The sequence below is a fragment of the Euprymna scolopes genome, chromosome 11 (genome assembly GCF_053919585.1).
Source record: "Euprymna scolopes isolate OS-2025 chromosome 11, ASM5391958v1, whole genome shotgun sequence".
NCBI classification, from domain to species: Eukaryota; Metazoa; Mollusca; class Cephalopoda; order Sepiida; family Sepiolidae; genus Euprymna; species Euprymna scolopes.
Window position 1 is genome coordinate 100,475,433 of NC_136492.1, and position 25,385 is coordinate 100,500,817.

Below are 25,385 nucleotides of genomic sequence, written 5' to 3' on the forward strand. Positions count from 1 at the left end.
TTTTTTTTTTACAAGGTGATCACCACTTATCAAGGCCCGGAAGCCACTCAGGGATAAGGGTTATTGCATGTAAAGTACGTTAGTTTGGGGGTTTAATAAAAATGTCTACTTAAGAGGGCGGTTCATCAGGAATTTGTTTACGTTGGACTTGAAGACATCCAGGTTGTAGTCAGGTGGGAAGCAAGCAGACGGAACAGAGTTCCACAGGCGTGCAGTTCTAAGAAAGAAGCTTTGTTCATGGAATCTACGTTTTGATTTAGGCACAGATAAAGAATGGGGACAATTTTTGACAGTGTTTTCAGGTAGACGGGTGTTTTTCGTAAAAGATTTCTGCATAAAGAAATGGATCAGTAGAAAATGTACCAATATTTTAATAAGTTCATAGAGCTGTTTGCTAAGAATAGTAAATATTTGGATCCTGGAGTGTAGTTGTACTGTTATTCCTTTTATATATATATATATATATATATATATATATATATAATCTGAGGTTATTGTTTTCCAGAGGTTAAGTAACCAATAAAGTTTAATGAGGTTAATACAAGAGTGCTCAATACTGAAATAGAGTAGGATATACTCTTTATTTGCTCTTACATAAGCAGCAACATGCCGCCACACAGTCACGAGCACGCCCCAGTCAGCCAGTCACCAGTGACTGGAAACCTCTTCAGGCGATACAGCTTATATGAAAGCAAAATTTGCAAGTCACTAGTAACTAGCTGACCGAAACCTACCCACAACTATGCAGCAACATACCACTGCTTATGCAAAAACAAATAAAGAGTATATATATGTATATAAAGTGTGTGTGTGTGTGTGTGTGCATGTGAGAATTCTCAACCTATATACTCAACAAATGTTTGATCTACAGACTTGAAATTTGCCATAAAGAGTATTCAGACATGTGGAAAACTCTTTAATCGGTTTTCATTCGGACAAAAGGGCTGCTAAGGAGTCAAAATTGAAAAATTGATATGCGGTGGGCATAAAAATTTTTTTTTTATCTGTTTGTCAACTGTTTCACAAACGTGCATGTGTGAATCGTTCACATGACAGCTTCTTTATGTTAAGAATAAGTAGGTTTGGAAACACTTTTAAAAGATTGTGTCAAGCTGGCCTGATGGTTATTGTACTTGACTCACTGTCTTTAGGTTTTGGTTTCGATCTCAGCTCGAGTATTTTTTTTTACTTACAAGAAGTGACCTGTTTATAAAAAAACATAATACTCGCATGTCCACGTCTCAGTTTCTGTATGAATTAAAAAATATTTATGCATATTTTACGACTGGGCAATGCTGGGTGGCCTGCTAGTATATATATATATATATATATATATATATATGTACAATTGAAGTTTTTCCGTGACCGATATAAAATAAAGTTAAAACGAACAAAGCAATGAGAAAGTTGGATCTCTATTAATAGAGTACTATAACACGAATGTGACAAGCCATTATGGCCGATATGTTGCTATGGGATAGGGCAATCAAGATGGAGATCCTAAGGATTAGTTTGCACACCTTAGAAGAAGCCCACTCCTTCCTCATTATCTGTATACTCCTCTATAGAGTAGACCCAGAAAAGTTTTTCTCCTGATCTTTTCACGCCATCTATCTTGTATCTGCAGGATGTCGCTGTCCTAGGAGGAAACTTCATATCTCTTTTGGCTATTATGAGCAGAGGGTCATGCTCTGTGCCCCTCAGAGGAATTTCTACTCCTCTTACTGTCAACATAGCTGGGTCAAAATTCTATTTGGCTACCTTTGCTCAGAGCCTGTTTTCTCCCTGGATCATTTCACAACACAGTCCATGGGCTACATAGAAAGGAAATTCCCTTTTTACTTTGACTAACTACAATTCCAGCCACTAGCATCTTGCTACCATTAACCTAACTGATTACCAGATCTGGCAGACACAATTTTCTTTTTCCTGCCAACACCTGATATACTTTTGCATCTATCAAAGAAATTGATGTTCCAATGCTGATCAGTGCCTTCACCTGTATGATTTCTACCAAAACATTACAGATGAGTTCTCTCTCTTCACTTAGCAGAGAAAACACCTTGGCTCTTTCCCGTATCGGAATTCTCTCTTGGTACCCCGCCAGCGTGGACATCAGAGCTGGCAAAAAAAGCCCCTCTCAGATCCATCTGACTGTCTAGCCTCTCTTTCTTTACAGGTTTGCCTGAGGATTAGGGTTTGGTTTGGACTCCTTCCCTTTGGAGGACCTCTTTCCCCCAAGTGGCATTTTCTTCAGTTAGGCAGTCCCTTCTTATGTGGCCAATCTCTTTACAATGTCAGTACTTTCAGAACTGGAAATTTATGGAGAAGTGGCTACTTTTGCTATATGTCCAACATGCTTTGGGTCTAGTTTTTATCGTTGTCACCTGGCTTTTCATTTTTTGTCAAGGTGGTTCGCCAGTGCTTGCCCAGCTCCATCCAGTAGCTCTTGGTGGTATGTCAACATCTGGTGTCCAAACATGTAATTTCCAATTCCCTAGTATTCTGCACCATCGATCCTTGCCAGACAATTTGCTCTTTCGATCCTTTACAACATGGGAGAAGAGGTAGTTTGCTGGACAGGACCTTTCAACACCCCGGGCCTTTGCCAAAGTGACCGCCAAGCACCAGGGAACGAATTGGTAACCAGAATGAACGAATTCAGTAACATCACTTGCTGGACATCACTGAAGTGAGAGGGGTACATTCTGATAGATTTTAAAACCTAAATTTCTTTTCAAAAATATTACAATGAAATATGTTGGAAATTTGTTCACAACATTGTAAAAAAAATTAACTAAAACTAAAAAAAATATTTTTGTGCAAATTTAATTAAATGTTATTTTCTTCCAGACTTTGCAAAAATATCTACAATGATTATTTCTATTTGTAAACCTTTCTCAGCACTATTTTAAAATTCTTTGTATCAAAGACATCTGTTTCATGATTAAAGATATATTTAAAGAATTCAACAATGTATGGTAGAATGCTAAAATAGTATAAAAATATTTTTTTTGAATGCGCCCTTGTCATATCAAAGAACCTATTGTTGATTTTATATACCAGGCCTTTTTGCTCATGTGATAAAGCTTTTCAAACGCACTTTTGACGTTAGGCTGTATAAGATGTTAACTTTAGTCAAAATCGCCTATTCCTTCTTTCATTGTATTTTTTTGGATTATCTATTATTGATATCTAAGAACACTGCCAGGCACACAATGTACATTTGTGTAAAATTTAAAAAAAAAAAAAATCAGCCCAGCCGGTTAGGAGTACATAGGGAATAAACTCTCTCTCATATACACAAAGTTCTTTTTATATAATGGTAGATAGATATTTTTTTTTTATATAATGGTAGATAGATATTTTTTTTATATAATTGTAGATAGATATTTTTTTATATAATGGTAGATAGATATTTTTTTTATATAATGGTAGATAGATATTTTTTCATTAATTATAGCAATTTGCAGTGTCAAGAGATTATTTGAAAGAACTAGAATTCAGTTTTATGACTCGTAAAAAAAAACTAACAATGAATAAAAATAACTATATAATGAAAGAAATTAGCAAATGAAAGTCTTTGCTTCAAATTTCTAAATAATTTAAATAGATATTATCGAACAATCAAGAAAATATATCAAACGGGAATTCAACCAAAGAAAAAAATGCCTCAGGCTGAATTTAACAAAGAAAGATCTATCACATATCTCAAGAGAATTAATAAGAAACTCAAATGTGTTGAGTGCATTCATATTTAAGGTCGTTGGAGCTTTTATGTTGTTAAGATAAACAAGGTGTAAAGTATTAAGGGTGTTTGCTGATGTAAAAAATAAAATAGACATTTTAATGAAGAACATAAGGAAATAAGATTGCAGCGGGCAGAAAATACACAAAAACTGATTTTAGTAAAGTGCTTTTTACAGATGAATCAAGGATCACTCTCGATGAATGGGCTTGTGGATAGGTTTTGAAACTGAAGATAATTTTTTTAAACACCAACAAGAGGCGGTGGCATCATCATGTGACTTGGGATTATTAGTGATGAGTTCGTGGGTCCATTTAAAGTGACATACGGGATTAAAATGAATTCCAAATGTTACTGTGAGTTTCGAGAACAAGATTTCTGTGGATGACTTGATAACCAATCTTTACCTAAGCATTGACCTAGGATTTTTATGCAAGACAATGCACCAAGTCATGCATTAAAGTTTACTAAATTCAGGTTGAATGAAAAGGGATTTGTTAAAGATTCTCTTATGGACTAGCAAATATCTGTGACTTACTCCACAGATTCTCAATCGGATTTATCCTCTATAGAGATATTCATTTTTATGGAAGGCAATTCAACATCATGTGTGACCTCTGAAAGTCAATTAAAGTTGCTGCAAACAACTAAAATTGCAAATCTAACAGATGTTTTGTTTAACACGGTGGTCACCACTTATCAAGGCCCGGAAGCCACTAAGGGATAAGGGTTATTACAAGTACAGTATGTTAGTGTGGAGATTTAATGAAGTGTCTACTTAAGGGGGCTGTTCATCAGGAATTTGTTTATGTTGGACTTGAAGACATCCAAGTTGTAGTCCGGTAGGAAGCAGGCAGACGGAACAGAGTTCCACAGGCGTGCACTTCTAAGAAAGAAGTTTTGTTCATGGAATCTACGTTTTGATTTAGGCACAGATAAAGAGTGGGGAAAATTTTTGACAGTGGATTCAGCTAGACGGGTGTTTTTCGCAAAAGATTGGCGAGGGGGGGACCAGAGATTGGAGTTCAGACGAGCACCTGCCATGGAAATAATGATAAAACAAAGATAGGCTCACAACGTCTCTTCTGTGGGAGAGAGGTTGCAGGGAAGAGAAAAGGGCATCCCCACTAAGCCACAAAGTCTATTTTGTACTCTGTCAAGGTAGGATAGACTGTTTTTAGCAGCTCCTGCCCAGATATGGCAGCAGTAGTCTATCCTTGGACGTACTTGGCTTTTATATAGATAGAGAATTGCATCAGTAGTGAGATATCTTCTGGAGCGGTAGAAGGATCCCACCGTTTTTCCAGCGACCTTGGAAACAGACTTGATGTACGTGTTCCATTTCAGATCAGGAGTAAAGGTGAAGCTTAGAAGCTTGTCAAAACATGGGGCTTCTCCTAGACGAGTCATTCATTTCAATTGATGCTAGATGGGGGATCAGAGCGTTGATGATGTAATGATATGAGTTTGGTTTTAGATGCATTAAAGGTAACCAGCCACGTCTTCCCCCACTGAACCACGCGCTCGAGATCAGAGGAGAGAGAACTTTGTCATTTACAGCCTTTGATGTATTGCCATAGATGGTCGTGTCATCAGCATAGATGTCAACGAATGATTTAAGTATGTGTTTAGGGAGATCATTGATGTGGATCAGGAAGAGAGTTGGGCCCAGGATGGACCCTTGAGGGACTCCAGCATTAATACTGCAGGCCTTTGATTTTTGTCCATCGACCACTATTATGAGCCTATCAGAGAGAAATGATTTAATGATAGAGAAAACATTTCCAGTTATACCGTAGCTGGAAATCTTGTGAAGTAGGCCCTTATGCCATACCGTGTCGAAGGCCTTTGATATGTCAAGAGCAATTGCCCTAGAAAGGAAGCCTTTGTCAAGAGATTCACTAATCCTATGAGATATAACCGTTAGCACATCTGTTGTAGATCTTGCAGAACGGAAACTATATTGCATGTCACTAAGAAGGTTATCTCTGCTCAGATGGTTGACTATTTCTCTATTTAATATGGATTCCAGCAACTTACTCATAACACACAGGAGACATTGGTCTGTACTGAGAGGGAGATGACTTATCACCTGAATTCTTAAATACAGGGCATACTGATGAGGTTTTCTAGGGAGTTGGAAAGCACTTCTCCTTAAGGCAACACTTAAACAGTTTTGTAAGTATGGGGGCAAGTTCTGGTTGAAGCTTTTTTAACACTATAATTGGGATGCCATCAGGGCCAGTTGCTTTACTGGAATCAAGGTTCTTGATTAGCTTGGCGACCTCATGCACAGATATTTGTATGTTACCTAGCGTGTTCTGTGTTATAGGAGGAAATATGGGGAGTTGATGGCCTTCGTTGCATAGGGTAGAATTAGCTGCAAAGTTCTTTGCAAATAGTTTGGCCTTGTCTGATGCTGATGAGATGACCTCTGGTCCATTGATAATGGTTGGGATAAAACGCACGCTTCTGTTCAGGATTCTATTTGTTATTTGCCAAAACTGGTAGGAACCAAGCCGCTGATCAGCTACTTTGGATTTAACAGACTGGGCATATAGCTCTCTTGCATTTTTTATTACTCTTTTACAGTGGTTGCTGGCAGTCCTGAAAACAGCTTTAGTCTCAGTGCATCTATTACGTTGGTAGTTATGGAAAAAGTGATTTCTGTGCGCGATGGCAGCAGCACATTCTGCGGAGAACCATGGCTGGCTGTTAGGTTTTTGTTGGAATTTTTTAGATGGTATGAATTGGTCTATGCCTACAATTAACCATTCGGTCAGGTCTGATACTATAGAGGGCACATCCTTTTTAAACATGGAATGCAGAGGTAGATCAGATATGAATGTACAGAAGCTATCCCAGTCAGCCATGGAGTATCGGTATACAGTACGGTGGAGGGGTACGTCTGGGGACTTATTACACTTCATTTTTATCTTAACTGATACGACGGAGTGGTCAGAGGATCCTAGAGGAGAATGAACGGAACATGAACATAGCTCAGGGGAAGTTGAGAGAAAAAGGTCTAGAGGCTTGCATATTGACCGGGTGTATCGGGCACATGGGTGGGTCTGCGAACAATCTGAGTGAGGTCATAAGCAATGGCAAAATCATAACAAAACCTCCCCTCATCGTCTGTCTCATTTGAATGGGTCAGCCATTCCACGTTATGGACGTTGAAGTCACCACAAATGTGGATGTTAGCCGAGGGATGTGCACACAGGATGTGGTCTATTGTTGACAATAGGCTGCTAAGAGCATTTGTGCAATCAATTTTGGGAGGTTCTTATTATTTTCTTTAAAGATATTATTTTTAAAACAAAACGTTTTTTAATATTTTTCCTTTAAGAAATTGACAAATTTGTTCTAAAATCTTTTTATGTTTTTCAACTAAAGTTTTATCAGGTATAATAACGTAAAAGTATCAAAATAAATAGTTGCAAATAAACTACTGACAGTCAAATTACTGTTTTGTTAGTAGTTTTTTTCTAACCAAAAACTATAGTTTTCTCCGTCACTATACATGTACATGTATGTATAGTGACGGAGACTTCTTATTGAAAAGAATCTAAACAACATCATAATAGGATTTTTAAGATTAAAGATGCAACATTTTATATCAATTCATAACTTGCATATAATGCAGTTTATTTAATGTTATAAATGCCAATTGGAGTAAGCTTGATTTCTTATCAATCAGAATTGTGAATAAATAAAACAAGTAAAATATAAATTTTAAATATTGAAAAGATTTTTATTATGTATCATCAAGAACTAATTTGATAAGTTTTTTAAATTCTTCAAATGTTATGGATTTTCGTGGAATGCGTAATAGGCACTTGTAATTTTCAAAGTGCACATTTTCAACACCGCTTACAAATTTCACAAATAAAGTCTGTTGTGACATGCAGTTTACACCAGTCCATTGTTGCAGCAGATTTGAAAGTTCAGCCGAACATAATTCCCAAAGTAATTTCTCCAAATATGTTTGTAATCCCTTTTCTATTTCTTGATTATCATCAAGACTATATTCATACTTTATCAATTTACACATCTGCGATGCATCAGGTGTTAAAGCTTGATACAAGGATTGAACATCACTTTGCGAACATGCCATAAATATCCGACTACAGCAATGATCCATGCCTTCTTTAAGTTTAACAAGAGCCCAGTATGGTTGATAAATAAGCAAACTCTTTGCAATGCAAAGAAGAATGTCAGAAAAATGTCTGGATTTGTCCATCTCACAGCCGTACATCCACAAGAAAGCAGATAAATCTTTTTTGAGATCAAGAGGGATATAGCGTTCAGATGTTTGTGATTGAGATTCTTGTATGGCACATTCGACAACTCTTTGTTCAAATCCACTAAGACAATTAATGAAGGATTTCAGCGTCAATTCATTTGAACACTCATTACTGAGCATGAATGTGGCTGAAGACAAAGCAAACTGGATCGGCCAATAATTACATAAAATTAATCCATGAGCCAAAATACGGCCAAGAACTTCAAACATATCTTCATCCGCTTCTGGATTGATAACAGGATAGAATTCCATATTACCGACAAAATTTTTATCAAATATTTTTTTCCAAAATATGCAAAACATATGCCGTGTTTGAAATGCAGGATCGTTTGATGAGCTTAAATTGTGATCATTGTTGAATGTGACTCGGATATCATAATTACAAATAGTTTGTTCACACCGATACAATTCCAATAGGTTGCCTACAATAGAACGCTTGTCCATTTTCAAGTTCCTGGTTTCTGAAAGTGTTTGTTTAATTAGAGAAATCCTTTGAAAGAACTCGGAATGCTCTGAAAGTACAAGAAAAAAAATAACAGGATTAAAAGAGAAGAAAAAAATTCAGTGCAAATAGTCAAATATTTTAATTATGCAAAATTATAATTGAAAAGTTTAGACCATCACACTAATGAGTAAAGATGGCTATTGATGTGATTTAAATGAGAAAAAAACACTTGAATCTCAGCTTTTGGAAGAAGAGGAAATGGCCACAAGCATCTTCTTTTATGAAAATAGTGTTAAAATAGGTGGAAGTGAATTGGGGAAGGAAAGAATTATGAGAAGGAAGATGAAAGGCTTTAAAATCCTAGGGAAAACATCGAAAAAAAACAAAAAAACTAATGTAAGGCAAACGAATGATGTTAAATGTAAAAATCGAAAAAACAAAAACAAAAAAGAAAACAGAAAAACGAACGTTAAAAACTGGTTTAAAAAATTTGAAAAATAAAAACAAAAAAAAAATGTGAAAAATGGCTTAAATAAGCCTGTTTCGATATTAAAATTTAAAAAATCGGTGGGTACCCGGGTGTTTTTGGGTGTGTACGGTTGGTCGGGGTGGGGGGGTGTTAATAAAAACCTAAGAATAAGCAAAGTAAAAAAAAAAAAAAACAGAAAAACAAACGTTACGTGAAAAATGGCTTAAATAACCCTGCTTCAATATTTAAATTTAAAAAATCGAAAAAACAAAACAAAAGACATCTCACACCACGATTCAAACCCAAAACGTTTAGATAATGACCCAACGCGCTAACCAACTGAGCTAACACGACATACATGAAATTGTGTCAGTTCTTCAAATATTTAAACTAAATCAGGTTATGACGTCGTCTGGCGCATGCGTAGAACCGATCTCGTCATGAGAGGACGGTTTTTGCTGACATAAACGTAAATAAATCTAGACGCTACATGCGTTCTCAAATCCTAGATATTATTATCTATAGCGTATATAAACACTTCTAAATGATATCGTAACCCCCCCCCCCCGGAGCGTGTGCAAGAAAAGCCTTTGCGAGACATATACGAAATGGTCACACATTTTCCCTTTTATATATATAGAGATTATTATTCTAATGAACCAGTTTTCTTAATTTTATTAATTCATACTGATTTACGCATTCCTTTAATTGCTTTTTTTATATTCAAGAAGTACCTGCAGGTCATTGCCCCAAACCAGCACTGATCGTCAGTGAAAGCCAGATTATTTTATTTCGCGTATGGCCGCCAGTGTCTGCAATTGTTCAAGGATGGCAGTGGCCACCAACAACAACCGTAGTTTATTTTTTTGGAAGGATTGGGGAGTGGGGGGCACAGCAGACTTCCACTGGGCAACACCGGTTAACAGGTCCTGCTAGTTTATTTATAATATTCTTTTTGAACAGGCAATTTTGTTAAAATGAAGTCTGGAAAAGTGAGAAGGGTTGAAGGAATTTAGTTGCAGGATTAAGAAGGTTAAATTGGTTTCCAAGTTTCAAAATGTGTCAGGCATTACTAGTTTCTTTTCCACCTGTTTTGCAAGACAATGCATTTGCTCTTGACCTTAAAATTGATGAAAACCAGTTGAATAAAAAGATATGTTTCAAATCAGATTAAAAAAATGTTCTTTGAATGGCCTCATTTTGAAACATGAAAATTAAAGAGAGTGAACAAACTGGGAAATTAGTAGTTGAATTAATTATACAAAAGGTTGGTGAGCTAGCATTACTTTTCTTCGGACTTCTGTGCTTAGGATAATTAAATTGAGAAATTAATCTATTTTCTCTATGAAAATGGTAATATTTTACCATTTCCATTTCAATACAACATTCTAGAATGTTCTGAAAATTCTAGAAAATTTTATTATTTAGCACCACTAATGTGCAGAAAAATGACTAATTTTGAAAATGTTATGCACACAAAAGTAAAGTTTGAAGAGAAAATATGTCTTTTCCATTACTAAATAAAGAGAAAAATTAAATTAGGTAATAATTAGTTGGTAATAAAAAAACACAAGATTTACCTGTTTCAAATTTTTGAAATGGCTTGATATCTCGTTCAGGAGACGGAGGAAAATTCTGATAACTTTCCTTTGAAAAGATAAAATTAAAATAGCAATATTAGAATTTAGATGATCATGTGACTATTGCCGAAACAATAGTAGAGATAAAACAAAAATACAAAACAAAATTAAAATGTATGATGCAATATTCTTTTTTATCCCTGACTTATTGACTTAATCACAATTTTTTTAACCATTTTTATATTTCACTGGCTTTGTAACTCCATACTTTCATTTTATCCACAAAAACATGATATTGTTCACATCGCTTGTTCAATAAATGCAATGGTGTGATTAATCCTATTTTGGGAGTATATGGACTCTTTCAGAGACTATGAATAGAGTTATGACGAAGTGTTGCAACCACAGTATTGGATGCAGATTTTCAATAACATACTATTCTGTAAGTACACTTTTGTAAACATACTTGTGTGAGTCTTTATTATTACCAGCCCTTCAAGAAGACAACAAAAATAACAAGATTCTATCTTGGAAGAAAAAAGCTTTACATTCAATCCTCAATGAATTACACATGCCATGACATTTTACCTTCTGAACCCGCATGATGGTTTGGCACCCATCTTTATGCTATTTTACTGTTTGCAAGGTACACTTGTCAACTAGTCGGTAAGATTGTAGCGCAAATTACCATGTCATATGCAGAGACTAAACTCTTTAAGATGTCTAACGTTCATATTATCAGCATTACACTAGTTGCTTTGGTGTATGTTCTTGCTTTCTCAGTCAGCATGTCGGACATCCAGTAATAGACATAAAGGGAATCAGTATGCAGGTGCAACCTCTTTGCTTGGCACTTTAGTGGTTAATGCCTTTCATCACAGCATTTAACTCAGCTAGATGGATGTGCTGGGTATTGTTTACAGGCTGCAACCAACAGGTATTCTCCAATACAGCTCTATCTTTCACCAGTGGAACTGCAAAGGTTCATAAGAGTAGTAGTTGATGGGCAAAAATCAGAAGCTCACAGTATTAATGCTGGAGTCCTTCAGAGGTCCATCCTGGGCCCAACTCTTCCTGATCTACATTAATGATCTTCCAAATCACATCCTTACAGCATTCATAGACATTTATGCTGATGACACTACCATCTATGGTAGCACATTTAAGACAGTAAACGACCAAGTTCTCTCTGATTCTCTCTCCTCTAATCTTGAGCATGTGGTACAATGGGGAAAGGAGTGGCTGGTTACTTTTAATGCATCTAAAACCAAGCTTTTATCTTTACATCATCAAGGCTCTGATCCACATCTGGCATCAATTGAAATGAATGGCTCTCGTCTTGGGGACAAGCTTCTGAGCTTGACCTTTACTCCTATCTGAAATGGAACACGTGCATCAAATCTGTTGCCAAGGCCACTGGTAAAATGGTGGGATCCTTCTATCGATCCAGTAGATATCTCACTGCTGATGCAATTCTCTATCTATTTAAGAGCCGGGCACGTCCAAAGATGAAGTACTGTTGCCACATCTGTGCAGGAGCTGCTAGAAAGGACTTTTCCTGCCTTGATAGAGTTTAAAATAGACTTTGTAGCCTTGTAGGAGATATCCTTTTCTCTTCCCTGCAACCTCTATCTCACAGAAGAAATGTTGCGAATTTGTCTCTGCTTTATCGTTATTTTCATGGCAAATGCTCGATTGAGCTTCAATCTATGGTCCCCCCTCGCCTAACTTTCACAAGAAACACTCCTCTAGCTGAAAACACTATAAATAATTCTCCCCCACTCTTTATCTGTGCTTTTTTTTTTTTTTTTTTTTTTTTTACATAGTGGTCACCACTTATGAAGGCTCGGAAGCCACTCAGGGATAAGGGTTATTGCAAGTACAGTACGTTAGTGTGGAGATTTGATGAAGTGTTTACTTAAGGGGGCGATTCATTAGGAATTTGTTAACGTTGGACTTGATGACATCCAGGTTGTAGTCAGGTGGGAAGCAGGCAGACGTAGATTCCATGAACAAAATGTCTTTCTTAGAACTGTACGCCTGTGAAACTGTCTTCCGTTTTCCTGCTTTCCAGCTGACTACAATATGGTTGTCTTCAAGTCCAACGTAAACAAGTTCTTGATGAGCCCTTCCACTTACGTTAAAAAATTTATCGAATTTCCATTACTAACAATTACTATATTGTCCAATTTACTATCGTACACTCTTAACCCTTATCCTCGAGTGGTCTCTGGGCCTTGATAAGTGGTGATGCCTATGTAAAAAAAACAAAAAAAAAAGAAAAGTGAATTGGCACAGACTCATAAATTAATTTCTCCTCAGGGTGGATCCTTGTGTGTTGCTCTCTCAACATTTTCTGCAATCATCCGAGTAAGAAAGGTATTACTTGTTTGATCGATCCCACTGCATTCACCCAGTGTTTTAACATACTGGCTGCTACATGAAGCCAGCCACATGCTGGCAAGTGTCCCACAAGTTTTCTGACAAGGAAAAAATGACCAATCTTCTGAAAACTTTAGAGATACTGGTAATCACATTTCCTCATCTCTATTGCTGGGTGTCATCATCATCCAGATCCAGCATGCATGCTCTGTCTCCAAGTCTCTCTAGGTTCTTGCACTTCAGGCCAAACTCTACAAATTTCGCTTGGATGTGCATCACTGAATGGATATCTTCATTGTAAATGTCATCAAAGTATGTCAATATTGTTTTTTCAGCAGTTTTACCCTGGGATAACACTGACAATGATCTTCATGATCTGCATTGCCATATTCAACCCAAAACCTAGTCTGGTTAAGCAGCATCTCTTACTGTGAAATACCAGTACAGGTTATATACTCCCAAATAATAGCATTATGACAAGATTGTGGATCAATTATTCTCATATTAATATATTTAATAAAAAAGAAAAAAAACATACATGAAAAAGCAGTAAACACCACAACAATTACAAGAGCAACATAATTTTCAGAACACAAGAAAACAAAATAAAAATATAATAGAAAAACAAAAAAATTACATGGCGTATCCACTCCCTACAACCAATGTAAGTCATATCACATTTTAATGAAAATACTATTAAATTTAGTTACAACTTCGTATGCAAAATTTAAAGCACAAAGATAATAACTTCCAACCTGTTTACTCAACTAATAACTTCCAACCTGTTTACTCAACTAATGTTCACTGTTTTGCTGAGAATTATAGTAAAATTTCACAAACATCCAAATTACCTGATTTAACATGTTGACCGAAATAGATAAAAACAACTAAAATATTTGTCAAAAATAAAAAGATTATCAAGTTCATCATATGAATAATACAAAAAAAATACATTATTTTCATCAGAGCCTTACCTCTTTATTATATGTTGCAATTTCATTGGCTTGCAGTACAGCTGGTGATTGCTGAGGTGTCGAACCACTTATACTTGGTGATTGGATAAAACTTCCCTCCTCTTCATCAATGTCATCAATATCGTCAATACTCTTTTCAATAAGTTGGTTCGGAAATTCTCCTAAACTACTTGGATTATGAACCACGGCTGAAGGAGGGTTAGATGCTTCAGGCTGTAACAAAACAAATTATACTTTTAGTTTGCACGCAAAAACATTTTTAAGTGATCTGATGAGAACCAAAAAGCTAAAACTTACTGAGTTGAACACATTACAAGAGTTCACCTGAAGTCGCCATTTGTAATTCAGTCAAGACACAAGAATGGTTCTAACTCTTTCAAAGCTATAGCTTATTTGCATAAGTCTGAAAGTGAACTGCATACATTTTTAAAGTCACATATCAATGTTTAAAAAAACATCAGTGATGTAAAAATAGGTTTCATAAGTAAAATGGCTTAATATTAGATAAAAATTATGCAATGTAAATTTATTGTTAAAAATTCATGATGTAAAGATTACATCTAGAGATGATTACTGACTCAACAAAGACAGAAGTATAGATTTTCTTATACTCATCACTTTTCAATGAATAATTTGTGTTTAAACATTTTGATAGTATTATTAAATTGTTATCTAACCAAAAATAATAATAAATGCATAAAACTTTTAACATCTGACAATATTTATCCAGATAAAAATGCAGCATGAAAAAAATGCTCTTTTGTTTGATATTGTTAACATTATCATACATTGTGAAATATACACATTTTTGGATAAAAATAACTGTTGCATCAAAATCTTACTTTAAAATCTTCAATTTAGATACAAGCCCAATATTATACTATATTGTTTATTTTAAATAAATCTCCAAAATAATTATTTCCAATAAATATGTAACACTAAAAAGTATGATTAATTTAAACGTTTTGTTAAGAGACAATTACTATGAAAATAAACAATATAGTACATTTTTAATATCACACCCATTGTGGTTTAGCCCCCCCCCCCACACACACACAGATTATAATATTTTATTTTAGGTGATAAAAATTTTTTTTTTATTATATTTTAGATAGAGTGGGGAATTACTTTCTTGTAGAAGTTAAATGTATAATGAGTAACCACTTTTTGGTCAGTTATAAATAAAGATGTGTAACCAATTGTTTTTTCTTTTCTCAGTGCTTAGGAGAAAAATTAGAATTTAAGGGGGGGGGGAATAACATGCGGAAAGAATATTTAATATTTTAGCATTAAAAAAAATAAGTGTAGCTACTATTTGGAGAAGGGGAGCCTCATTTTTTTATTTATCCAATTTAAATATTTTCTATTTTAAAATTAAAACATGTAAATAAAAACTAAAAAATATAAGATTGGAGAGAGGCATATATAACTTTGAAAAATAAAAGGAAACAATGTTGTCGAAAGTGAAGATTGTCTTTTTTTTTTTTTTTTTTTTTTTTTTAAATATTTTTTAAAGAAAAATTGAAAAATACAAAGTTATGTCTATTTACTGCTAACTGGCCAGGAAGTTAGTGTTCATTTTATATTAAATTCATATAGTAAAGTTATCTCTCACTCTAAAATCTAATATCTTTAATTTTTTAAATTCTTTTTTGTGGATATGTTTTCAAGCTGTTTACATGTAAATAAAGTAGAATCTCATCATTTTTGGGATCGGGTGTGATAAAAAAATAACAAAACTAAATGTTGCTTCATCTAAGAAAAATAATGTGTGTTTATTGTAATAAAGTTGTGTTGAAAGAGGAAAAATATCCGTTTATGTTATATTTGAAATGTACCTGAATAGTAATAGTGGTTTAGACACTATGATCCGCACATAAGATAGATTGGTTCCACTAGACAAAAGTTTAACATATTTTATTTACATAAGTTTGTAAAATATCTATGATAAAAAAAATGAAGAAAAGGCAATGTAATATTTGTGTAAGTTAAAACAAATTAACTTTGAACATATTTCCATATATTCAGAATTTTTCCTTTATTCTTTTTCACAATTAATATTTAACAAAGTTAAGATTCAATCTGAACAGAGGTAATTAGAAGTCATCATACAATAAAAAGTTGTTTTATCTTCCTATTGCAACTTACCAGTCAAATATCAACATTATGATTTTTATCTGCATGGTATGTAAAAATTCAAAATAAATCCAACATAGATCAGAGAAAAATACCAAGGTGGATATCCCGAAAAATGTTGATTGTAAAAGTTATTTGTGACCCCAAATAATTAAATGTTGAAGTTGTCCAAACCAAATAAAACTTTTTTTGATCACAAAATAAATAAATATTAAAGTTTACTTTTATCTGACTTATGACCCATTCATTTAGTCTTTTTGCTTATGGGATGGCCAACCGAAAAGTAATCTGAAAAATATTTTTATTATATTTTTCGTACTAGACTACTCATAAGCCTGTTGGCCCTTGAATATTAAGAGACAAAAATGCCCAAAATAAGTAATTTTGAGACTATATTGTCTTTTATTATTTTAAGGATAAGAATATGAAATATTAAGTCAAAACATTTATTTACAATATGAATTATTGATTCAAAATATGTTTATATACAATAATTTTTGTACATCTATTCCTGTTTATAAAAATTTGGATATTTTGGCTCTGGCTCTGTGATAATGTATGTACGAATATAAATGTGTGCGAAATGTGATAATGTACAGGGTGGAACGATAAATTTGTTGTCATAAATAAAACAACACTACAGCTTTATTTTAAAACTTTTATTGAAAAAACAATTCAGGTAACTTGATTATGTAGTAGAGTTGACATCTATTCAATGTAGCCACCTTCAGCTTCAATCACTGCCTCGATACAGGTCCAGAACTGGGAGCATGCCTTTTCCATAAGTGCTGGCGGGAGATCGGCGAATACTCGGCAGATGGCGGCGATCAGGTTGGCTTTGGTGATGTTCTTGACATATGATCAAATGAAGTAGTCCAGCGGGTTCAGGTTGCGGGTAGGGGGAGGGGAAGAAACGTACAAAATCGTAGTACTCCTTCTGAATCCAAGCCTGGGTTTCTTTGGACTTGTGGGCTGGCGCAGAGTCCTACTGCTATACCCAGGGTCTGCCAGTGGCCACCTGATTACACACTCTTCAGCACATCCAGATACACTTTGGTGTTGAATTTCAAGTCAATTTCAACGATGTGAGGTGGCATGATGTGGCTCTCGCTTGAAACCACACCAAAAACCATAACTGTGACCGGAAACTTTGTTGAACTGTCTAAATTTGCATTTTGATGGTGCTGGCAATGGATCTGTTGTCATAACTTGGATCGGTAAAGAGCACAAGTTGTACAGCGGTGGATCTCCGATCTCGCTTGTTGAACATTGTGTCACTTTCAGACATGATAGAAGGCTCCTATTGCTATTGAGATTTGTTTACAAACGGCCAACTAGTAGATGGTTTGCAACAAAAAAAGAAAATCAGTTTTCATCAAATGGAAATGGAATCATGTTGTCTTTTCTAGGATGACAATTTTATCGTTCCACTCTGTATGTACAAACATAAATGTGTGTTAAATGTGGTAACGCATGCACAAACATAAATTCAAGCAAATATTATTAAATTCAACGGAAACACTTTGCTTTATGATTCTTTTTTTAATTTTTTGATTTTCCGTATAATCTTTTTTGTATCAAAATCAAAAATATTAATAAAAGTTCCATAATTGTTACTGCTACAAGTGCTTTCGATTCGTCCATGAATCAGGTGTTGAAGTAAAAGTCCGAAGGAGTGAAAATGAGAATTAAAAGTGAAAACTAAAATATACAGTAAACGGCGATAAGTTAAAATATATAGAGTCAATGAAAAGTCGATTAAAAATATAGGTAGATTAAAAATGTAGGATCAAAATCAGCAAGTTTGTGGACACCGTTAACAAAGTCCATCCAATACAAACTACGCAAGATATTTTAGAGAATGTTACTGCTTTCTCGAATGCAATATCATTGAAGGGTTCTAATATATGATGCTTCAAGGATTTTTAATTTTTTAATATTATTTTCATGTTGTATAATTTTTATGTGGTCAACGAGAACCTTTCTAAGATTGGAGGGGGGACAGTTAGCACTAGTATTATTTAGATGCATGGTTATTCGCCGGGACAACGTTGTTGCTGTATGCCCAATGTATGTATTATTTTCAAAGTTACATTCTTCCATAGAGCATTTGAATTTATACACTACATTGATTTGTTCCAACTTTTTCATAGTCAATGAGGAGTTGTTTCTAACCACAAGATTTTGCATTCTAAACTTCTTGTAGTAGATAATAAATTTAACTTTAGAATTACTGTCAAAAGGCGTGAAATATCTATCTATGATATTTTTAATTTCATTTTATTCGATTCTGAAGTTAGGTGTCATTTGATTTTGATAAAATATATTAATGGAGTTTGCATTGCGGTGTTGACTAATATTATTATTAGGGTTTTGAAGGGATTGTAGCATTCGTTTTATTTGTTCATTTGTTTGATTTTGATATAAAAAAGATTATACAGAAAATTGAAAAATTAAAAAAAAAAAAAATCATAAAGCAAAGTGTCTCCGTTGCATTTAATAGTATTTGCTTGAATGAAAAAATGCTGCCCAAATACACCAATTACAAACATAAATATATACATGCATGTATATACATGTTTCAAGAAGAGAAATCTTTTGATTTTTGAGGAGTGAAAAAAAAAAAAAAAAAAAAAAAAAAATCACCTTTGGGTTACTACCTGCTCTATCTAAGATATTAAGCACTTCTGTAAGTAAGGATATCTCCAAAACATTACTAAAACTAATTTTCTAATCATCAGAAAAAAAAAAACAACAAAAAAAAAAAAACAGGAGGCCTGCAAAGCACTACTAAATGCACTAAATATAATTAATGATGTCTTACTTTGTTTGTAGTTAAAAACATAAAAAATAATTTCACACAAAATATTTTTGGATTTCATTTCAACATGAAAAGTTTGCTAGAAATGACATGATGTTAAAATTTGAGACGGTGACATCGTGACAAGCAAATTCAGAGTTTTAGTATAATAACAGATTTAAATTGCCAAATACGTCTTTCAAAGTATGATTAGAAAATAAATACATAAAATTATAATATCGGATTAGAACATTGTGCATGGAAAATTGAAAGAAATGTTCAACTTAATAAATTAGAGACATTTGTACATATCAGATTATTGTTTAATGCTTAAACAATAATCTGATATGTACAAATGTTGTTTGAAAGAGCATCTTACAAGTTTTAGGCATGTTGATGGTATAGAAGATAACCTTGTCAATTGAGGTTTCAGATAACCTGATTGCTTCCTGCAAGTGCTTGGGTGTAACATCAAAGAAATAGTTTTTTTCCTTAAATCTTTGTGCAGTTGGTACAATACATATGAAGTTTCAAAGCATAACATGTTACAGAGAATTTTCATGCTGAACATGGAAAAAAGATTTATTCAACATAAATTTGTGGAAATACAAAAAAATACGTACGTATGGTAAAATAATGATTGTTCCTTGATATTTAGCATTTTTAATTCCTCGTGGTGTTTTTGCTTCAATGCGTACCAAATTTCTTTGTCGATCAATCCTATAGAGTTCATAATACTTTCCTTCCAGTTTGGGGTAGATACTCAAGAGAAAGCATCGAAAACTTTCTTCATCGTGACTGAGACGGATATAAGTTTTCTGTGGTTTTCCTTCAAAGAAGTCCTTTGCAGGAAAGCCTACAATTTAAATTAGAGAATTGTCAATTACTAAAAGAAATCAATTGGTAAAAAATTCTTAATTGCTAAAAATTTGTCAATTACTAAAAAAGCTAAATCGCAAAAACAATGTCAATTGCTACAAAAATAGTGAAGGCCAATTTCTTAAAAAAGATCAATTGCTAAAAAGTTCTATTGCAAAAAAATATTTAGCAATTGACAAATTTTCTAGCAAATATTATCAATTGCTAATTTAACAAATGACTATTTTTTTTAAATTGACCTTAAAAAAATCAATTGCAAGCTCTTTTAATAAATTAAAAATTATCATTTGCTAAAAAAATGTGAATTGCTAAAAAAGAAATTGTCAATTCTAAGGAAAATTGATAACTGCTAAAAAGATATCAATTACTATAAAAAATTGTCTTACTACTACTATTACTTTAGTATTACTAAAAATTTTATTGTCCATTGCTCAAAAGGTTAATTGCTAAAAAAATACCAGTTGGTAGAAAAAGGTTGATTACAAAAAAACATTGTTAATTGCGAAGAAAAAGGTAAATAGCTGGAAAAAAACAAAACTCTCAATTGTTAAAAAAAGGTCAATGCAAACAAGATCAATTGTTAATAAAAATTATCAATCACTACAAAATTATCAAAGTATTGTCACTTGCTACAAAGTGTCAATTGCTAAAAATTGCCAATTGCTAATTTTAACAATTGGAAACTTTTCTAGCAAAAAATGTCTGTTGTTAATGAACTGTTTTTTAACAATTAAAAATTTTTAATGCATAAAAATTGTCATTTGCTAAAAAGAAATTATGAATTGCTAAAAAACTCAATTGCTAAAAAAGATTGAACCGCAAAAAATTGTCAATTGCCAAGAAAAAGTTAATTGCAAAATGTCTATTGCTAAAGAATTTCAATTGCTAGAAAACAAATTGTCAATTACTAAAAGGATCAGTTGCTATACAAATTGTAAACTGCTAAAAAGTTGATTACAAAAACGATTGTCAATTGCTGAAAAAAGGTCAATTGTTACAAAAAGGCAATTATTAAAAAAATAATTGTCAATTACTATAAAAATGGTTAAGTGATTAAAAAATCAATTATTAAAATAGCAATACATATGAAAAAATTTAAATGGCTTAAAATATTTCAATATTGGTATCTATAGAAAGAGCTTGATAAGCTAAGAAAGAATCTTTTTAAATTTTTTAAATCCAATTAAAATCAAGGAAGTTATGACTATTTATATGCCCTGCATGTTTGGATATTTTCCCCTCTTTAAGACCATATGCATTTTGTCACATTTTTTGCACTACTTTTTCAGTAAAAATGCTATATCTTTTTTAAAACACAAGACTAAGCAATGAAATTTGCCATATAAGTGTATTTTTGTGCAAGGAATCTGAATATGCTATTGAAAATCTCCAGAAATGAATGGTTTCTAAATAATCTGTAGTAAACGCACATAAATAAGCTGCGACTGCTTAAAAATGCCATGTATTCGTTAAAAGAAGTTAGAGAACTCAAAGTTTAGTTGTAATGCATTTTATGTGCCAAAAACTGAAATCGAAATCTAGGATTGGTTAAAAATGAATATATTGCAATATTTCTTTGGTATTATTGTAGATTAATACCTTCTGTTACCCCTCCCCATCTGACCACCTCTCCAAAATACGTGATTCTACCTTTATAGACAATTGCATGTGAACAACTTGAAAAACTTTAATACAAGATAAACAAAAAATTATCATTATTTTAGAATTTAATGTAAAATCATTTCTCATTTTGAATCATTGGAGCGTTTTAGGGTAGTTACCCCCCCCCCCTTTCCTATGATAGATAAATCCTGGGTGTTTTTTTGTTTGTTTGTTTGTTTTCTAAAAGGTGATTATGCATGGTTTTAAGAGAGTCTTTGTGCAATTATGAGAAGGTAGGGAGGTTGCCACTCTGACTTTGGGTTAATGATAGGGCTATGGAAAATTATGTGTGAACATCCTGAAGACTTGATAGAAACAAAACAAAAACAATTTTAGAATTTAGAGTGGGGGTTGGTTTCACATAAATGTAAAATAATTCACCATTTCAAGATGATCCTAGTGTTTTAGGAAAGTTGACCAATTTATTGGGGGTGGGGGGATTAATCATGTGCACTTTTCTTTAAACGTTTTTTATGCTTTTTTTTTTTAACGTTTATATGAGCTCACAGAGGAAGTTTGTTTAGTGGGGAGCTCTGCCACTTGTACTTAGTGTTATTGTTAAGGCTAAAGGTTTTAGGAGGAGGAGGCTTGACACTCGTACCTAGGATTAGACATAGAATTAAGCAAGTTTTTTTTTTAAGAGGGTGTTTGATACCCATTGTGAAACTTTACAAGAATTATGACAAACAGACAAAAATAAATGTTATTTAAAAAAGTGACGTCCCTCTAACAGAAAACATGATGCTTGGAAAAATATCAACTATTTAAATTCTATTTAAATATAAAAATAGAAACAAGTTTTTGCTAAAGCTGGCAAATTGTTGAAAATTTTGAATTAATGTTATTTTGATTTTTAATTACATTCCATGTCTTTTCCTACCATTGTTATTTTTTAACTGAGCACCTCCTACAAATATTTAAATATTGATTATTTTTTGTTTTATTTTATTTATTTTTTTTTTAATAATCGTTACAAAATCTTACCGAAACTGCCGTTTTATGATGTTCACATTTTTATCACTTTATTTGCTTAAAACTCTAAAATATATATAACGTATGTTATTATTTACTAATTCATTTGAAAGTATATTCATTTCTGAACAAAACGATGGTATTTTGAAGAGTTAAAGTGCTTTGGTTTTTAAAATATGACTATTTTAGCAGAAACCCCTTGAAATCTGTGATTATCCAAAACATTTTAACGGCCATGTGTATTGCTAACTAAAATAATATCAGTTGTTAGAAAAAAGGTTGATTGAAAAAAATAAAGATCAATTGCTTAAAGGTCAATTGCTTAAAAGCTCAATTGCTAATAAAAATTGCCAAGAAATTGTTAACTGCTAAAATACTTCAATTACTGAATGTGAATTACTCCAAAAATGTCAATTACTAAAATAGGTCCATGTTTAAAAAATTTGTAAATTTCTAAAAAAAATTATTAATCGCAAAATTGCTAAAAGGTAGTTGGTAAAAAAGTTTCATTGCTTAAAAAATTAAATTACAAAAAAATGTCAATCACTAAAAATGCATTGCTAGAAAATAAGTAACCTTGTTAAAAAAATTATCAATTGCTAAAGAGTTTGTTAATTGTCAAAACTGTTCAATTGTTAAAGAATTGTTGCAAAAATGTCAATTCTTAGAGGCCAATGGCTTAAAAAGATAAATTACTTAAAGGTCAAGTGCTAAATAATATTGTCAATGGCTAAATAAATTGTTAAAATAATTTTCAATCACTAAAAAAGGGTCAATTGCTAAACAAGAGTAAACTGTTAAATCACAAAAACTGCCAACAATAGCAAAAAATGCCTATTGCTAAAAAAGTTAATTGTTAACAAAATTGTCAATTGCTAAAAAAAAATTAATTGATAACAAAATTGTCAATTGCTAAGAAGGAAATAGTCAATTTCCAAGGAAAATTGCTAATTGCTAAAAAATAAAAGCTTGATTGCTATAAAAATTGTTGATTGCTAAACAAGATTAACTGCTAAAAGAAAATGTTAGCTGGTAGAAAAAAGGCCGATTGCAAGAAAAATTTGTCAATTGTTTTTTATTTCAGCTATTTTGTAGAGGTCAATAACTCAAAAAATTATCTATCAATAACTAAAAAAAATGATCAATTGCTAAAACAAATGCTGAAAAATTGTTAAGGTCAAATGCTGAAAAGGTCAATTGATAATATTACAGTACAATTCAGACTAGCATTCCCATATTATGATAATGTCTTCCAAATGGAAATTTCATTAGGCTGTATCCTGGAATCACATATTGCATTCATGAGAAAAGAAAAATATAATGTATCAGTCACAGTGTTATGACCTGAATGACATGTCAGTTATATTCTTGATCAGCATTGTCATGAAATAATCCAGTGAGATGCACAATCGGCGAAAGAAAAGGAAATGACAGATACAATAACACGGATTATATATATATAGGGATGTACCAATTATCAATTGGCCGATTACCGATTAATCGGTCGAATAATAGATTTTCTAATGCCGATTTATCAGCAAATTTTGTTGTCATCAATGATACTAATATTAATTACATTGGTAAGGAAGACAAATTAATTCCCTCTTTTGCTTGTCAGTGAAAATTTATTGAAGAGACATGTATCGTAAAACCATATTATCAAATGACGCGCTGTTAACATGTAGACTTTTACAACTGCACTCAATTTGAGACAAATACATGTAAGCATATGGAAAATTTCCCTCCTTTCCTTTCCTATTGAATTATCATTATTATTTTTTTTACTTAAAATTATTGTCAAAGAAAATTATAACTTCATCTTTCAGTTTTCATGTTGAGGAATTGTGCAGTAAATTGCGACGATGTTCGAACCGAAAATAAAGCATTCTTCATTAGTCATACTCTTGTTCCTCATTTTCAGACTCTTGCTACGATTGCATATATATATTTTAGGGTTTAGATAATGTATATTTTATTGAGATAAATTACTAATTAGATATCAGATATAAGTAATTTAAATACAAAAAAACTAAATATTTAAAACAACAACAACAACCTTCAACCGTTATGGCAGCCAGTTTCTGCTGGAAGTATTTTGATGCCAATCCCAAGAATAAGAATACAGCTGCTTGCAAATTATGCCAAAACATCACATCAAAGGGTGGCAAATCAGTAAAAACTTTTCAAAAGAAGCAAAAGTTGCAAATAAGAAAAGGAAGCACAATGAATATTCAGGGACAGACATTCCATGAACAAGCGGCAGCAACTACGAGCCTCCAGTAAAACACCAAACTACTATAAAATCAATATTGGCCAAAAGAAAATTTGAGATATTAATGATCACATGTCACAAGAGATTCATTATCTGATAGGAGAAATGATTGCTGTTGATATTAAAGCATATTCTGTCACATCTGACATTGGATTTAACAGGTTTGTTGCAAACCATCCAAAACATACTTCACTGCAAAATAATTTGATATATTTACAAAAGTAAAACAAAAATTCAACTGTTTCTAGCTGAAATTAGCAGCATTTTATGAACTACAGACATTTGGACAGCTAAAACAGATCATGCTCCTTTTCTGAGTTTGACAGGTCATTAGTTTTCAAATGACTTTGAACAGTACAGAGCTCTGCTTAGAGTGGTTCATTTCCTGGTGCACACACAGGCGCAAGAATAAGTGAAGAATTGCACAATGTTCTGGATGAGTATAAAATCTTCAATAAAATTTTCTTAGTCTTGCGAGATCCAGGAACAAATATAGTTGCTGTCAGAGAATTCGATTTAGAATAACTATCATACATTGTAACTAAGGCTATGAAGACAACTATTACATCTAACAGAAATACAGTTTCTCATTTTAATCGCTTTCTATTAGCAATTAACAAATTAACTGAAATACAGGGTCAGTTTAATTTGGAAAAACAAATTCATTCAAGATGTGGTCACATGGCAGAATTCAATATTATATGCTGAAAATAAATTAAGAACAACGAAAAGCTCTTGTAATGAGTGTTGTTGATAAGAT

At 32.9% G+C, this 25,385-nt stretch overlaps 1 protein-coding gene across 1 annotated transcript in view; it reads right to left on the reverse strand.

The window, feature by feature from the left end:
* Positions 1-7,477: 7,477 nt before the first annotated feature.
* The window catches only part of LOC145287994 (uncharacterized), a 36,081-nt gene continuing 18,173 nt past the window's right edge, over positions 7,478-25,385 (reverse strand). Inside the window, exons 3-6 of the mRNA XM_080135990.1 lie at positions 19,464-19,696; positions 13,905-14,117; positions 10,549-10,615; positions 7,478-8,566 (exon numbers count right to left, since the gene is read on the reverse strand). Of these exons, the coding sequence (XP_079992116.1) occupies positions 7,506-8,566; positions 10,549-10,615; positions 13,905-14,117; positions 19,464-19,696 (1,574 nt within the window). The 3' untranslated portion in view covers positions 7,478-7,505. The remainder of the gene's footprint in view (positions 8,567-10,548; positions 10,616-13,904; positions 14,118-19,463; positions 19,697-25,385) is intronic.